The sequence below is a fragment of the Brassica rapa genome, chromosome A02, assembly GCF_000309985.2.
Source record: "Brassica rapa cultivar Chiifu-401-42 chromosome A02, CAAS_Brap_v3.01, whole genome shotgun sequence".
Lineage (NCBI taxonomy): Eukaryota > Viridiplantae > Streptophyta > Magnoliopsida > Brassicales > Brassicaceae > Brassica > Brassica rapa.
In genome coordinates, this window is record NC_024796.2 from 4,254,886 (window position 1) to 4,272,569 (window position 17,684).

General features: G+C 33.6%; 3 protein-coding genes across 7 annotated transcripts; 2 read left to right on the forward strand and 1 right to left on the reverse strand.

Moving 5' to 3' along the window:
- Nucleotides 1-117: 117 nt before the first annotated feature.
- On the forward strand, nt 118-7,235 carry LOC103851367 (protein trichome birefringence-like 16). Of its 4 annotated transcripts, none has more exons than XM_009128218.3 (7): nt 118-4,071; nt 4,555-4,672; nt 4,880-5,031; nt 5,318-5,401; nt 5,567-5,722; nt 5,884-6,082; nt 6,154-7,235. In XM_009128218.3, the coding sequence occupies exons 2-7, from the start codon at nt 4,650-4,652 to the stop codon at nt 6,980-6,982; spliced, it is 1,443 nt and encodes a 480-aa protein (XP_009126466.1). In that variant the 5' UTR covers nt 118-4,071; nt 4,555-4,649; the 3' UTR covers nt 6,983-7,235. The 4 variants fall into 4 exon arrangements, with proteins under 4 accessions (XP_009126466.1, XP_009126467.1, XP_009126465.1 ...); XM_009128219.3 differs by having other exon boundaries at nt 126-4,071; nt 4,555-4,622; nt 5,564-5,722; XM_009128217.3 differs by having other exon boundaries at nt 127-4,071; nt 5,564-5,722.
- Nucleotides 7,236-7,475: 240 nt separating this feature from the next.
- Nucleotides 7,476-12,393, forward strand: LOC103851369 (pollen receptor-like kinase 6). The gene is made up of 2 exons (XM_009128221.2): nt 7,476-9,549; nt 9,976-12,393. The coding sequence occupies exons 1-2, from the start codon at nt 8,208-8,210 to the stop codon at nt 10,533-10,535; spliced, it is 1,902 nt and encodes a 633-aa protein (XP_009126469.1). The 5' UTR covers nt 7,476-8,207; the 3' UTR covers nt 10,536-12,393.
- On the reverse strand, nt 12,000-13,444 carry LOC103851370 (FCS-Like Zinc finger 14). 2 transcript variants are annotated; one of them, XM_033285448.1, is made up of 2 exons: nt 12,565-13,444; nt 12,000-12,161 (listed from the first exon to the last, which is right to left on the reverse strand). In XM_033285448.1, the coding sequence occupies exon 1, from the start codon at nt 13,210-13,212 to the stop codon at nt 12,592-12,594; it is 621 nt and encodes a 206-aa protein (XP_033141339.1). In that variant the 5' UTR covers nt 13,213-13,444; the 3' UTR covers nt 12,000-12,161; nt 12,565-12,591. The 2 variants fall into 2 exon arrangements, with proteins under 2 accessions (XP_033141339.1, XP_009126470.1); XM_009128222.3 differs by having other exon boundaries at nt 12,000-12,503; nt 12,602-13,417.
- Nucleotides 13,445-17,684: the final 4,240 nt, after the last annotated feature.

A 17,684-nucleotide genomic window follows, 5' to 3' on the forward strand; every position in this document is an offset into this window, starting at 1 on the left:
CATATATACTGGGAAAAACCTTAATATCAACAATTAAGTCTTTAACATATTTCACAATTAGTTTTGGAGTCTTTAGATATATCGGCCATGGTTACTCATGTGTAAAAACAAATCTTGATCATAACCTATACCTAGTCTAGATTCGATCCTTTTTTGTAGAAGTGTGTGGTAAAGGCTATAGCTATGTTAATAAATTACCAAGAAATAAGCTATATAACCGGAGGGAATAGATCTATAAATCTTTTATTTATGAGCTAAGAGAGAGAAAATAATCAAGGAAGAATATGCCTCTTGTCTGTGAGATGGAATTAATAAGAATGAGCAAATAGTTCAACGTATGGCAACATTGTGGGGCGATTAAAGGAGAAGAATATGTTACTAAAACTAACTAATTACCTGACTTTACTTCATCAACAACCATCAGTATAATGTCAATAGATGGTTGCTTGAAACCATATGCATAGGGAATGTGGACCTGAAATTGAGGTTATCCGTCGATGGATCGATGTAAATGTTAACGGATCCAAACAAAAAGATAGGTGGTCCATGTTTTCCAATGGAGCTGAGAAGGTACCTAGTCTTTGAAGCAATCTCAATTGGCGAGGTGTGTCTTTGGTTAACTTCCTACATTTGTAACTTGTTTAAATTCAGTGTATGTTTCTTTGTCAAATGAACCTATAATTTAATTATTTTATGCAACCTAAAAAATAATTATTGTTGCAAAATTGACGTGTAAAACAAAGGAACCCTACGTCTCTGGCCACCGTTTGTGGAGATTGGAGTTTTGCTAAATTTGCACAACTGTAGGGGAGGTTTTAACCAAATCAGAAGCTTTTGACTTCTTGAATTAAACTGAAGGCAAGCTCGTGCATCGTAATGGCACTATTGTAGTTTTTGTTACAGGTGTGATATGTTGGTTATAAGTCGATTTAACTCTATATATTTTAGGGGTGAGATCAGATCGTTTTTCCGATGAGATTTGATGACATACTAATATAATGTAGGATTTATCCTTTTCAAATATGTTCTGCAAGTGCAATTACAAATGTATCTTTTACGTTACTTAAATATTGATTTGTATACTCTAAGACTTCCTAAAGAGTTAGACGCTAAAAATAACTAAACCAAATCAAACATGTAGTTGAACAGAAGATAGTCAAAAGCAAAAAGATTGGTTACATTGATCAAGTATTGAACTTCAGCAAGACCTTAGATCTTTAGCTAAGCAGGCACAACTTGTTTCTAAAATGTAAGTTTCATCACCTATATTTCCTTTCACATCAAATCTTCAACTTGTTTCTAGAATGTAAGTTTCATCACCATACTCTCGATGGTTTTCATTAAAATTAATTAAACCCAACTGTGATGTTGCCATCATATATTTATTTACTTCGTATATGTGGCATGTATTATCATATATATCATGTAGTTGTAGACACATTTTCATACTCTGGATAGTTTCCACCATATTAAAGTAAACATGGTGTAATTGAGAAATTCTGGATGGTGGAACAATACCAAGAATACTCACACAACTGAATCTAGACTGAATAAACCACTGAAGAGTTCAACATTTGATAATTTTAGTGACATAAATAATTAGGTATTGGTCAAAAACTTAAATATTTTCCTAGACTTTGTTTTCTGGAGTAATTTGTTGTGTAAATGTCTATTTTTCTTTTTCTGAACATTAGTAAAAGATAGTGTATAACAACAATAGGGAATCGTATCGTGGTGTTCAAAGGAAGATTAGTACTTGCAACCTCAATTAGTACGCAAGTGTACAATATTATATATTATTCCCTTGATGCCAAATTGCCAATAATGAGTTAAGTATTATGAGTCTATGACTGACTACGGAATCTTAAATAATATAATACGTACATTTGTTTCTTATAGTGAGAAAGTATGTACTTATGGAGTTTATCTTGCAAAACTTGTGATACGTTATGTTAATTGCAATAGCCGTTCCTAGTCTCTATATTGATTTTTTACATTCTTAGGATGTGTTATAAAAAGTACAGTATATTTATTTTAGAAAGACAGGCGTGCAGAATCCAGCGTATCATCATAAGTAAAAAGAAAGAAAACGTTGATTTGATAATCAATCATTAGATTTCATAGCTAATTACGTTTTAGAATTGTTTTCTTAAACAAGCGCAAGGAAGGTGGTAACCAATAAAAAATAGTTACGTTTTAGAATCGGTTTCTTAAAGACGCAAAATGTTCTGTCTCTGTCGCTCGCTAGTGTGTTTCTCCATATATGTTGGTACAACAAATACAAACATAATGGAGCAGTACGACTAGTTTTGGCCATTTTTAAGTTATAGTAATCCGGTAACATTAAGACAAATGTAATAACATCAGTTATATGTGTAATGTTGTGGTACCAGTGAAAGCAAACCGAGTTACAGCTGGCATGGTTTTGTCTTGGATGATAAGAAGACCCACTTATTACTGGTATACTTTGCTTCTAATCTCCACCGTGTAACACATTTCCCTGGTTTTTCTTGGCACATTGTTTTTTTTAATTAGGACAATGTCATTTCCAGATCATACAAGTGTACAACCAAATACATACGAATCAACCAATGGGTCAACAATTAAGTTTATAATCTTGATTATTTGAAAACCGTTGAGATTTGAACTATGCAAATATCAAATTTATGATTTAATATACTAATATGTTGTAGGTCTTTCAATTTGGTACTAAATAAAAAGGTATTATAAGAAAATTGATGCATGTCACAAAAAAGAGAGAAGAAAATCGATGTACATATTTTCAAATAGAGCTTTCTACTTGTAGTTATAAACCACACAGATTACTTCTTCTTTTTTGGGGACAGATTTTAAAGACTAGTATATTTTATAACAAACCAATGTGATTTGACAAAAGCAGATGAAATACTACTATATACTAAAATATCAAAGAGAGGAAATTCCAATCTTATTAATAAAAACAAATTTTATTCTTTGAATTGTAATAACATCTCGTATTAGAACTAAAATGTTGAGGAAAAGAAAGTTTATGTGGATTTGTAGCTCGTGGGTATTTTATAGGAGAGGAGCATTCGTGATTTTTGAAGTGTAATTTTCTGAGTGATTCCCACAATTTCCAGGACTATCATTTGGGCCTTGTTGGGCCAATTTGAGTGGTGGTTTAATTTCATAAACTTCCCTGCTTCAAGTTTCGAAAACAAAAATTTAAAAGAAAAAACTTTTTTTTTTCTTTTTCTACGGTTGAACCGGATTGACCATGAACCAGTTGCATAGTTAACTTAGGTCTAATAATTGGTTTGATCATGAACCGGTCACGTAACTGGATTAGATTTCAAATTTATTAAACTGATCAAAACAATTAAAACTATTAAAAATCTATAAATCATCCATATAAACATAAAATTAGTGTATATGTTTTATGTTTTTAAATTCATTTATATTTTAGTTACGTTCCACATTACTAACATTATTTTTAAATCTATACACCAAAAATATATTAAATCAAATTATTGAACTAAATTTAAACCGACCGAACCATATTGAACCGTGATCAAAACACACTATAATTTAGTGAAGCATGAATAAAAAATAGGTGGTTATTCAGAGGCTAAGATTTAGCCAACGTTAGTGATGAATTTGAAGTTCATGATCCAGAGGTTAAGATTTAACCAACAACGTTAGTGATGATTGTGTTTGTGAACGAACCAAAGAACACTAAACCCTTTTATGACATGGGACAATAATTTAATTTGGATTTTCGACAAAATAAGGAAGGAATTGCAGAAAAAGAGACTTTTAATTTAGTCATTAAACTCATAATTAAGGGTCATAACATATAATTAAGGAGAAATCTCCTTTCTTTTTCTCTCTCTCTCTCTTTCTGTGAATCTGAAATTCGATTTCTCCAACGTAGTTTCCTCTGAACACGCCTTCTCGGAATCCATCGTCTCCGAGAGAGAGTTAATTATCGCAACCCTTGAATTCACTTTCTTCCAAAACTCGTTTCTTTCGATTTAGAAGAAGAGATTTGATTTGATTTTTTTTTTTTAAAGCTCGGAGATTCATTCACAGGTTATTTCTCCATCTTATGTTTCGTTTTTGTGTATACAGTTTCTTCTTTTCGATCTGATCTTTACTTGTTTTGTTTATGTCGGCTCACAAAGCTGTCTCCTTTTGTCGTAGCAGAGAGAGATATATATTATGCTTGAAAATTAAAAATTTCCTCTAATTAGTAAAATTGAGGAGATGGGTTTAGTTGCTTTTGTGATTTGGATTATGCTTTAGATTGGGATCAAACTACTACTAGTAGTGAATTAATCAGTTCAGTTAATACGTGTTTTGTTTTTACCAGTTTTAGTTTGGTAGGTAGGAGTGGTGCTAATTTAGCTATTTGTGTATAGAATAATTATCACTTAATGCCAAAAAAAAATGTACTTTTGTTTTACCAAAAAGAATTTTGGCTTTGGTGTCTCTTGTGATGGGATCAATGTGTAAAAAATGATTTTTGTTTCTCTATTTTCCGAGCTAAACACAAGTTATATCTTATATGATTAGGCAAGGAATCCACTCCTAAATGAGATATCTGAAAGAATCACACTCAACATTGGCTTCTTAGTGTGAAAGTAAGTTTCACTGGAACTCCAAGAAGCATGACCCCTCTCCATAGAAATAGGTAGACATCTCCTAGTTAATTGTAGTTTTTTTTCTTGCTATGATAAGACAAGCATTTTGATGGGTAGTGATGTGATCTTACTGTTCAGGATTTATCCACGGCTGCCACCCTTTGTTTTTTTTTTTGTATCATTTTCCCTGTAGTCTCTTATTAGGTGTGACGGAATGAAATCTTTTACAGATTATTTGTTTGGAATTTTATTTTTAGGATGAAAAGAGGAGCACTTAGGCGGAAGGCTAGGGATATATCCGTTGTGCTTGTTGTGCTTGTTTGTGCAACCGTCGTCATATGGACATGGGATACAACTCCGAACTCTGCCTTTCTTCCACCTGAAAGTCACTTTCTAAAGCTGGAAACAGGTTTAACCATGACACTGAACTCTCTTCCTACTACATTTTTGTTAGATCGCTTGACTGCTGGAACAATGTTTCATTGATTCTGTAAATCTGCATGACAATGAAATTTGACTTTTAGTTTCTCCTATCTATCTTTCATAGGTCTAAAATTATTTACAGTATAATTTTTGTTTTTCACTTGTAATCTCTCCTGTTTATGTTTCATGAAGTACTGTAGATGTTCTTGAAGCTAATAGTACAGTTAGATCCTGGGGTATATATATATGACCTATTCAGTTGTCATTTACAGAAGAAGAGGTTAAGAGAGTACCTACTGCACTGAATACGGAAACTAAAGACAGATACTCATCAGCTACTCCGTTTGTAAACAAAGGTAAAGTCCAAACGCATTACAGCAGCGCTTTCATCCATCTTGTAATCTCCTCAAAAGTTTATTTGCACCTTTTTGAGTTGCGAGTCTGTTGTATTCTGAATATCGGAGAAACTAAGTTTAGCATAACTTTTTTTTTTCTTTTCCCTGGCTTATTTATGACAGAAGAAACCAAAGAGGTGAAACGTGAGGTTGCTATTAGAGAAGACGAAACTACAAAGACAACACATATTAAAGAGACTCATTCAGATCCAGAGAGGACTGAACAGTTCGTAGCCAAGAAAGATGATGTTAGTACTTCAACACCTCGCATCCCCAATAAAGGTAGAGAATCTTGTACTTTACATTCTCAGTGTTATGATGCGTGAAAGTATCTTATGAGTGTTCTGAAACAGGACATGATTAATCTATCTGCATTGATGCTGTCTAATTATGATTCCGTCCTATGCAAAATAACATGTTGCTTTGTGCATTTTTATCCCCAGCTTGTAATTACGCGAAAGGGAAGTGGGTTGTGGACAACCACCACCGTCCTTTGTATTCAGGATCTCACTGCAAACAATGGCTTGCTTCCATGTGGGCGTGCAGGTTAATGCAGCGCACAGACTTTGCCTTCGAAAGGTTAAGATGGCAACCCAAAGACTGCTCTATGGAAGAATTTGAAGGCTCCAAGTTCCTGAAAAGGTAAAAAAAAAAAAACATTATCCATTTCAATCCATGTTCCCATCCATCAACTCTTTTTCTACAAACCTCAGGATGCAGAACAAGAACCTAGCCTTCGTTGGAGACTCATTAGGAAGACAGCAGTTTCAATCCATGATGTGTATGATCACCGGAGGCAAAGAGAGACCCGACGTCCTCGACGTGGGACCAGAGTTTGGGTTCATAACTCCCGAAGGTGGAGGTCGTCCTAACGGCTGGGCCTACAGATTCCCAGAAACCAACACAACGGTGCTATACCACTGGTCATCAACCCTCTGCGACATACAACCGCTCAACATCTCTGACCCTTTAACCGAACACGCTATGCATCTCGACCGCCCGCCAGCTTTCTTACGCCAATACCTTCATAAGATTAGCGTCTTGGTGATGAACACAGGTCACCACTGGAACCGGGGGAAGCTCAACGGCAACAGATGGGTGATGCATTTGAACGGCCTTCCCAACGCTAACAAGAAGCTAGCCGCTCTTGGGAACGCCAAGAACTTCACGATCCACAGCACGGTTGGTTGGGTTAGCTCGCAGCTCCCTCGCCACCCGGGTCTTAAGGCGTTCTACAGAAGCCTTTCGCCGAGGCATTTCGTGGGCGGGGAGTGGAACACTGGAGGGAGCTGCAATAACACAACACCGATGTCTATAGGGAAAGAGGTTTTGCAAGAGGAGTCTAGCGATTACAGCGCGGGTCATGCGGTGAAAGGCACAGGTGTTAAGCTTTTGGACATAACAGCGTTATCTCATATCAGAGATGAAGGTCACATATCGCGGTTTAGTCTCTCGGCTTCGAAAGGAGTTCAGGATTGCCTCCATTGGTGCTTGCCTGGTGTTCCTGATACATGGAATGAAATCCTTTTTGCAATGATATAAGGGCTTGAGGCAAAGCCAGCGTTTTGATAGCTTTTAGACGACACACATTGAGGTACTTTAGTGGCTTGAGGTGTAAGTTTTAGTATTTATTCTGGTACAGAAGCTAAGCCTATTATTGTCGTCATAAACCATACTGGGGCTTGGTTCTGACTTCTGACCATATTTACAGAATCTAACTCAACTTTTGTCTTTTAAGTCTATTAATAGAATATATTTTTTAGAATTAGTTAGTGAATAATCGGTTATTGTGTTCTTTGAACGTTGGAGTTTTGGATTATGCTTTTCGTTTAAAGTATGTCTTTGATGCTGCCTTAAGAGGATGCATATAACCAGTGACTAGGCTGGGCATAATTTATGCATCCCAACAACTGATTTGGAATCGACCAAAAATTAGAATCTAGAACTCCACTGGGTCCGCTCAAATAAAAAAATTACTAAACCCGGTCCACACTGAGATAGCATTTAAATATATTCGAACATATAAGTGTATATATATATTAGTTATAATCATACATATAATAATATTAGTGCATAAAATTAAAATCATAAATCAAATAGTTATTTTAGATATTTATGGATAAATTTAGATAATTTAGATATAAAATACCAAACCAAATTGTATACATAGTTACTTTGAAATAAAAAATAACCAATTTGACTATATGTAATGAGTTTACATTAGTCTGATTATTTTGGTTCAAAATATCTGAATTCGTATCAGATACAATGGATAACCGGTTTATTTTTTGGTTTTTACACATCAAAACTAAATCTATTCGGACCGGAATGATCTTAGTTGAACTCAATCTTTTATAAAGTCTGAATGAAATTTTTTTAACCGATATTCGATATAATCGATATATATGTAGCTGATTGGGTATTCGAATACCTATGCCTACCAGAGACAAATGAAAAGTTCTGTTACTTATTCTGATCTTTATCAAAACAATTTGCTAAGCTTCTCAGAAACAACCAAAAGGAATACCGAAGAAGCTATTTTAGACAAGAAAAGACTAAACTTTGACAGATAATTTTGACAGTCCAAAACAAAACAAAATGTCACTCTTACAACCATCTCAAACAAACAATGTCCAAACTTATGAACAACAAACACAATCTAAACAAAAGTAAACCTGTCAAGGAACCATATACTACCATCATCACCATCATAAATATTTGTCTTGCAGACATAAAATACCAATAAAGGAAGGAAAAAGAACAACCAATGGCTGCTGTTCTGATTCCCAGTTTCATCCTCCTTATGTGTTTCTGGATCTCCCCTTCTTTGCAGCACATAAGCGAGGCCGAACCCCTTGTGAGCTTCAAAAACTCGGTGAAGATAACCAAAGGAGACCTAAACTCATGGAAAATAGGAACAGATCCTTGCGGTGGAAAGTGGTTTGGTATCTATTGCAACAAGGGTCTAACAGTCACAGGGATTCACGTCACGCAGCTAGGTCTCACAGGAACCATTAAAGTCGATGACCTAAAGGCTCTCCCAAATCTTAAGACCGTTAGGCTTGACAACAACCTCCTCTCTGGCCATCTCCCAAATTTCTCCAAGCTCCGCGGCCTTAAATCTCTCATGCTCTCTAACAACAGCTTCTCCGGAGAGATCCCTGATGATTTCTTTAAGGACTTGCCACGGCTCAAGCGGCTGTTTCTTGACCACAACAAGTTCGTGGGAAACATCCCTTCCTCCATCATGCAGCTCCCTGACCTAGAGGAGGTTCACCTGCAAGGTAACAAGTTCACTGGAAAGATACCTCCACTGAGCGACGTCAACAAGAACATGAAGATCCTCGACCTCTCAGACAACTTACTAGGAGGAGAGGTCCCTGAGAGCATCCCAAATAGGAAAAATCTCACCGCAAACTTTGAAGGGAACAAAGACGTGTGCGGGAAGTCAATAAACATTGAATGTAAATCTGTTGAGGTAACGCCATCCGGCCAAATCACCCTGCCACCGACGACTAACCCGGAATCAACCCACGCGAGTAGCATTGTGTACGCGATCATGCTCGCCTTAACGTTTCTTTTCACGTTCTTTATCGTTGTGGGCGCTATAAAGAGGCGAAAGAAAAAGATAAACGCCGAGTTTCGTATGCTTGACAAAGAACGTCTAAGCGACCTAGAGGCCTTGCAAGTCAAGGTACCCGAACCAAGCAAGAACCGCGGTGGAAACATGGATGTTGGTTCGACCAAGAAAGGTGGTGTAGGAGGAGGAGGAGAAGTAGGTGGAGGGATGAGTGACCTTGTGATGGTGAATAACGAGAAGGGCTCGTTTGGTTTGCCTCATCTGATGAAGGCTGCAGCCGAGGTGCTAGGTAGCGGTAGCCTTGGATCAGCTTACATGGCGGTGATGGCTAATGGATTATCTGTTGTGGTGAAGAGGATTAGGGATATGAATAAATTCGCACCTGAAGCTTTCGATGTTGAGATGAGACGGTTGGGGAAACTCCGACACCCTAATGTTCTTACACCTCTAGCGTATCATTACCGGCGCGAAGAGAAGCTTGTCGTGTCTGAATACATGCCTAACAGCAGCTTGCTTTACGTCTTACACGGTAATCTGCATGCATGCAATAATGTTTTTTCTAAGTTTCAAAAAAAAAAAAATTGTTGCTTTTCCTTTAATCAGGATAAGGTTTTTTTTTGTGTGTGAATTCTACTACTTAAATTCGAAGAAAGCAAGAAAACTAGAGAGGAATTAGGAAAACATCTGCTTAGTTTTTTAATATATTTAATGATATGATTTATAAGTTACAACTTTTAGACCTGTATTTATAAGTTTTAGAACTCAGATTTTATATTTTTTTATCGAAAATAAGTTCTTACTGAATAAAATACCAAAAAAGTTAATTAATCATTAAGATTAATAGTTTTAAACTGCGATTTTTTGCCATTTTAAAACATTTTAGCAGTAATATAAAAGCCTGGTGGATAATACTCAAAGGAACCTAATTGAATCTCTCGGGTTTTTTCTCTCAAAGGTGATAGCGGGGAATATCGTTCGGAGCTAACTTGGGCAACAAGATTGAAGATCATCAAAGGCGTGGCCCAAGGGATGCAGTACCTGCACCAGGAGTTTGCGTCCTACGACCTCCCACACGGTAACCTCAAATCCAGCAACGTTCTGCTCAACGAGAACTACAAACCAGTGATCAGTGACTACGCATTCTTACCGTTTCTCGAGCCAAACATTGCATCTCAGACATTGTTTGCTTACAAGACACCAGAATTTGCGCAGAACCAACAAGTTTCGCATAAATCAGACGTCTACTGCCTTGGAATTATAATTCTGGAGATCTTGACAGGGAAGTTCCCTTCTCAGTACGGTAAAGGCGGGACGGATATAGTTCAATGGGTGCAATCTTCGATGGCAGCACAGAAAGGAGAAGAACTTATCGATCCGGAGATAGTAAAGAGTACTGATTCGATGCAACAGATGCTGGAATTGTTGCGGATCGGGGCTGCTTGTATTGCAAGTAATCCAGATGAGAGATTAGACATAAGCGAAGTTGTTAGAAGAATAGAACAAGTGAAAACATAATGATAAGCATCTCCAACTCACATATACTTTTTATATTTTCTTCTAAAATAATGAAATTTATACATGGCTTTGCTATAATGTAATTATTTATAATAGTTTTTTTCTATTTAAATGAAAATATATAAAAAATTAATGTTTTTTTCTACATTATAAAGATGAGTTGGAAATTATCTTAGAACGCAATGATTTCTCAACCCTTTTGTTAAATAATGAATTAAAACAAACATTTGAATATAATCAAAATTAGAAATTTCCTTTTACTTATAATATAAGTTTAAAGATCTAAATATTGGGAACAAATTATAGTTTTAATTCAGATAACTTTTTTCTAAACTAAATAACTCAATTAAATTAAAACAAAACTTTGTTCATATATAAGAGTATAAACACATGCAATCACACTGTTGGACTCTAATCTAGCATCGAAGTCAGAACCTGAACAGTTGGTCATGTAAACAAGTGATGAATGGGTCGAGTTTTAAGGATATGCTTCGAGCTCGATAGAAAACTACGAGCTCGTTCTAGACCAAATCAAAGGAATCTCGAGATATCCAAAATCGTGTGAGCAAATGGAAGATGATATATCGGAGATGGGAACAATGGAAACAAGTATAAAAAGAGGAAAACGGTAAATCGACTTTACATCGAGCTCTCCCAGAAATACATCGAGCTCTCTTAATTCTTTGTTCTTAGCGATTACATTTTGATTCTTGTTACCATTCTTTATTTTGTAACCTGATTATCATCAATACAATCTATTTTTGTCAATTTGAACTTTGATTACATCATTGTTGTTTTAAAGAGTTTGTGACTTAGTTATCTTTTCTTAACTTTTAAAATACAAATACCCTCAAATACATATCGTGGGGTTTAGGTTCCACACACTATATCGAACATATTCTACTTGAGCAACATATTGATGGCCCCAAAAGCTTAAATATTAGGTAGGACTCAGCTCTTATAAGAACAAAGACTATTAAGTTTTTGCATGCAAGTCAGTTTAAATGAAAGGACCACAAGGAAATTAGGTTTTGTCGTGTTCTTTCTATATAATTTAATTAATTAATAATTGGAATTTTATGGGCCCAACCACTCAACAATGATGTCCCTCTTTTGGGCGTATTCTCATTGCTGGCTTCTTCCGTATAGGTCAACATTATTTTATTATTATATTTATATTTTATCGTTTTTGTATCTTTCACAAGTTGATTGATGAAGAAACCACACAGAAACCAACACTGCAACAACCATTCATATTATATACAGTTATACATCATAATTAATCTCAAACAAGTGTTTATCATTAGTAGAATTTTGTAAACGATTCTCACCGTTCCTTTCTTTTTTGTTGCTAATATTCGCTTCAATTATTTGATATGATGCTTGGAGCACTGATATATATTCACCTTTCAAAACATCCACTAAAAGAAATTAAGGACACACGAATGAATAATGGAAACCCAATTTGAACATTAAAATTATTTTTTTTGAAGATGATATTAAAATTATTTTAACATGTTAATAAGCACCAAATACAAAACACAATAAGAATTAAAAAGAAAACAAGAGCATTATTCCATTTTTCGCCATCTTGACGATCAAAAACTAGCCCTCTCTCATAAACACCCCCCCCCCCTTTCACCCAAAATTTTCATGTTATTTCGTTTCCACCATATAACATATATCATTTATATGGACATATATGTCAAATGTGTATATATATGCTACTTTATTTCTCTCGCATATTATTAATGCCTAGTTATTATTTTATTTAACCCTGATCCCCCATATATATATATTATATATACTCAGTAGAAGAACTCCGGCTAAGTCACTAAAACTCCGGCGGAGAAAACTTGACCGACGGTGTAAGGAGAGGTTGAAAACTTCGATCTACATCTCTCTTTCCGTTCAACACTTGCTATATGACTCGATCGACACTCAGTGCTGCAAAAAGCTTTTTCTCCTCTGCATTAAAAAATAAAAATAAATAAATCAATGAATGCAAAAATGGCGTTACAAAACCCATTATAAAATACTTATATTTATTTCCAAGTTATTTATACCTGTAAATAAATATGTCCTGACCCTGAAGTTTCTTCCTGCATAAGTAACACGAATTGAGGAAACCCAAACCCTGAAACTCCGGCGTATTCTTTGGAGATTCCGTACCCACATCGACCACGAAAAGTCTCTCACGACGTTCTTCGTTAATCTTACTTGCGAAACACTCAATCCCATCTTTGTCATAAACCCTTGTACTACAAGTTCCACTAGGACCATGGTGAGACGTCACCAACGTATAATCATCCTCGTCCATTATGAACATCTCCTCATCTTCCTCATCCGAGCTACCTACATGGCTCATGAACTGAACCGGATCAGACCGGCCGGTTTGGTTCGATTCAGTTCTAGATACGCTGGTGATCCGACGAGTGGTTGAGTTCTCGAGTGCGGCCACTATCCCTAGACCAACGGACCCACCAAGATTGTCATCGTAGAATCTCTTTGAGCTGTTTCTTTGAGATATCTGAGGGAGAATCTTGAAATCTAGTGGACTTCTAGGGCTCGTCATCAAGACGTCCAAGAAAGGAGCCGCTGCGGCTGCAGATCGGTTCACGCCAACGAGGAGCTCAGATATTTTTCCTATCATGGGATGGGTTCTTTTGCTAAGCATGATCTTGATCGAGAGAAGGGCTTTGATCAAATCAAACCAAGAAGAAACAAAAAGATGATGAGAGAAGAAGAAGAAGATTGGTGGTGTTTGTGAAACCTCCACAAAGAAGAGATGGGAGAGATATGTGTTATTTATGGTGGAGTTGGTGGGAGGGTTGAGAAACTTTACACTACTTTTATTTATTGCAATATTTACAATAAATCACGTGAACTATTCTTATTTTGCGATATTATCCTTACTGTTTATTTTCGAAAACAAAACTACCACATAATATCTAATGACGTAACCACGAAACTTGTGAAGCTAATCGAAGGAAAACTAGAAGTGATAAATAAACATAGGATATATAGGATTAATAAACTCATGTAACTAGTGTGTTATTCTTGAATGTAGTAAACTATTAAGTATATATGATTAACGGCCAATTATAGTTCTGAGGAAGTCAATAATAAGGCTTCTAAATCGTTGACGCAAATATAATTTCATTTGGCACTTCATACATATAGTAGTGTGTATGACACGGTGTTAAACTGATTATACGTTACATTTTACATAAAATAAGTAATGTCATATTCTAAGAGAACTGGTATTTTGTTTGTTTGGTCAGTTTTCATACAAATAATATCTCTTTTTTTGTCTAAAATAATATATCTTTTGTCATAAAAATATCTTATGGTCAATTGGTCATTACATCATCATAACTATTTTATTATCTTCGGTCAAATTAATAACATATAACAGCTTATGTTGAATGTTACTATAACATAAATTAAAATCATAATCAGGATTAGTTGATGAAACAAAAATATATACAATATACTGGACTGATTAATAATAAAATCTATAATTTTATGGTAAACCGTTAAAAATAACAAAACTATTGGTTTGGAAATATATACAGCGTTACAAAAAAAAAATAGTTTCAAATTCATACAATCATAATCATCCAGCCACAAAGATAACGTTTGTGAGCAGTTATGTCTAAACCAAACGCAACCTTCTGTATTTGCCCAGACTTATGCATAATAGCGACACATGCATGGTTTATTTGTTACTCAATAATTAATGAATTATAGTGTGGAGTGTTTATATGTGTAAGCTGATATGACATAAACCCTAAACAATGCTTACAATAATGGGATTTAGATTTGGACAGATTCGTTTTTCTGTAAGAAAATCAACAAAATATAAGGGATATTAATTTAGGAACCGACTATAAAATAAAATAAAACACTGACATGAGTAAATTATAGCAGAGAGATATTTAAACGAATAATGAAGATGAGGTGCCAATGAAAGAATGGTCCACACTGGGACATAAACCATTCTTTTTTTACTTCAAAAAAACCAAAACAAACACAAACACACAAAAAGTCGATATCAACAATGTCGCAAAATGGATCCCACAGTCTAATTAAAAAGAGGATTCGTTGCGCACTTTCATGAGATGTGAATGCGTGGCATTCATCAACAGCTTCGTTGTACCATCCACCATTATTTGCTGACTCGGATTTCTATTTTACGTTACTATTTTATCTTCTTTTTTTTCTTTTCTTGAGAGGTGTCACATTTCCCTACTGATCCTATAGTATGTTTTTAGTTGAGAATTTTAGTAAAATCAAAATGCATACATACACCATAATAAATGTGTAATATATTATATATACACATCTGCATTAAACTTAACCGCAGCAAATGAGCACAATATTGTTATTAAAAAAAAAACTAGAGCCCACTCTAGTCGTTGATCCACATAGAACCTAGTTTTAAACCATAGAAAGGAAAAGGAAACCCAATTGGTTGAGCCCACTATGATGAAGAGGACGTGAAATTATTGAGTAAATACATGCTTGATCATTTTATTTTATGCCACTTCCTTTTCAAAAAATTTGGAGAATGCATGCTTGTTCATTTGTACATTATATACATCTGGGATTGGTCATATAATACACTAAAAACGTAATTCCAGTTGCTGACTTTTTATGGGATGTTAACGCAACGATATTGCTATCTTTATTACAAACTCATGTTGGATGTGATCTTGACTTCAGGAATCTTTTCTTTTCCTAGATTTATAATTCTGGTAGCAGAAGCATGTAATACAAAGTTTGGATATTTATAGTTAATTAACTAACTTGTCATGATCTGTGTTTGTACCAGGTCAAAGTTGGGTGCACAAGGCAGGAAGCAACTGTGCTTAATATAGATACAGAAGCAAATGTTGTGTCAAGTTAAATTCTGGATAATGCAATTCCAATTTTTTTTCATGACTTCACCAACTTAACATCTAACACTGATTCCTTAATCATTTGAGCTAGGATTAGTTTATCACTGCAACACCAGCGATTCCTGTGTAATTTTATTACCGACAACGAGCTAGCGTATGCCTATACTGATAGCACACACTGGGATGTCAAGATCAAATTCCCAGTAACATTACTTCATGAGTCAATCGTGTGTCATACAAACAAACAAGTTTTGACTATGTTTTCAGTTGGCATTCTTAGATCAATGAGTGTTTAAATATCCACTTACATTATTTCTCTTTTTGGCTTGCTCATTTATTTTTAGTTTTATACTTTTATTTGATTAGCAAAAAAGAAACACAAGCGTGGATCTTGATGTGTCTATTTCACAAAATAAAAAGCATGTGTATAGTAAATCATTTAGAACCCTCATCTAATATTTGAAATGTAAATATTCATATATTATATAACTATATTAATTTATATTATTACTCATAAATTAAAATTAAAATTAATCATATTTTAGTTTACATTTTTAAATCAGTTTTTTTATCAAAATAGTATTTTTGATGGATTTGTTTTCTAAATATATGGCCTACCGATTCTTATTAACAACTAAAAGAAATAAAAAAACTCTTAAATTATATAGTTGGCTAAAATATTTTTATATAAATAATTTTATAACTTATTTTCTAACAAGAAAATCTTTCTAGGTAAGATAGTTACTTAAAGAATATTTGAGTGGCAGGAAACATATCAAAAATTAAGATAATTGTACATAAATTGGCTAATAAAAACTTTGTTACAAAAAAATTGGCTAATATGAGCTAAAAATAAAAATTAAGAGTTAAAAAATGATAAACAAATTAATGAACACTGATTTGGCAACAGCCTCGAACCATAAACAAATCTAATAAATATATTCTATTAGAACATAAGTGATGTGATGACAAAAAGAAAAAAAAAAGAAAAGAAGTGATGATTTTAATTCATGTGTGATTTTTTAATTTGGACCACTTTTTAAATATTTAAATTATTTGAATTATTCTAAGACAAACAAATCAAGTAGATATTCCTATATTTACTCTGAAATTCTATCTGAAAAAACTATTTTCATATTTTCATTAAAACATATATATTTCATTTTTCATTAAAATAAACATTTTAAATATATAAGTAATTTCAAATTATTGAAAATAATTTTATATTTCATTTTTCACTTAATCAAAACTTTTAAATATTTAGTTAATGTCGTGTTTATTTTAAAATTAAATTTATATTTCATTTTAACTAAAACAAAATTTTAAAATATCTAACTAATTTTGTAATGGGAAATTCTCTCAAATAGATCTTTTTAAGTTTATGTTACAAAAATAGATCTTAAAAACCAAAATGACCAAAATAGACTTTTTTATTTTGAAAATTTTAATATTTTTTTAGTTTTTAAAATTTGAAATCATACACCCAAAACTCACCCCTTAACTTTAAACCCTAAATCATAAACCCTAAACCCTAAATTATAAATCATAAACCCAAAAATACACCCCTTAATAAAACATTTTGGTCATTTTGATATTTGAGGTCTATATTTGTGATAAAAACTATTTTAGGTCTATCCTAGGGAATTTCTATTTTGTAATTACAACTAAACACATGTATAGTTTTTTATTAAACTGTGATTTAATTTAATATAATATAATACTTTAAAAAAAAATGATCTTGCACGAGTAAAATTTTTCAATTTAGAATATTGTATCACATGATTTAAATATGCTTTCACTAAAAATTTAAAACAAATAAAAAGATTATTGCAAGTGAACTATAAAATTATTGTGTTTTAAAATGTTTTATAAACAATTAGTAATATTGTAAATGTAGCGGAAAATTTTGTAAATTAACAAATTTGAAGCATGTAATCCGAGCGTGGTGCGGAAAAAGAATCTAGTTCCTTATAAATAGTATCAAATTTGAGGAATGAAGAACAATTATTTATTTTCACTCATTCCTTTGGTCACCATTTATAGTCATAGTCTTTATTATTAAAAACATGACCTTTTTAGTGGATCTAACAATTTGTCATATGTTATATTATAAAAAATATCACTAATAATTAATAAAAATACTATATTTCACTAAGATAATTATAATACTAGATATGTTTCCAAAAACACAATAACTAAATTTGAGTCTAGATAATATAAAACATTGAGAGCTTGATTGTTTGTA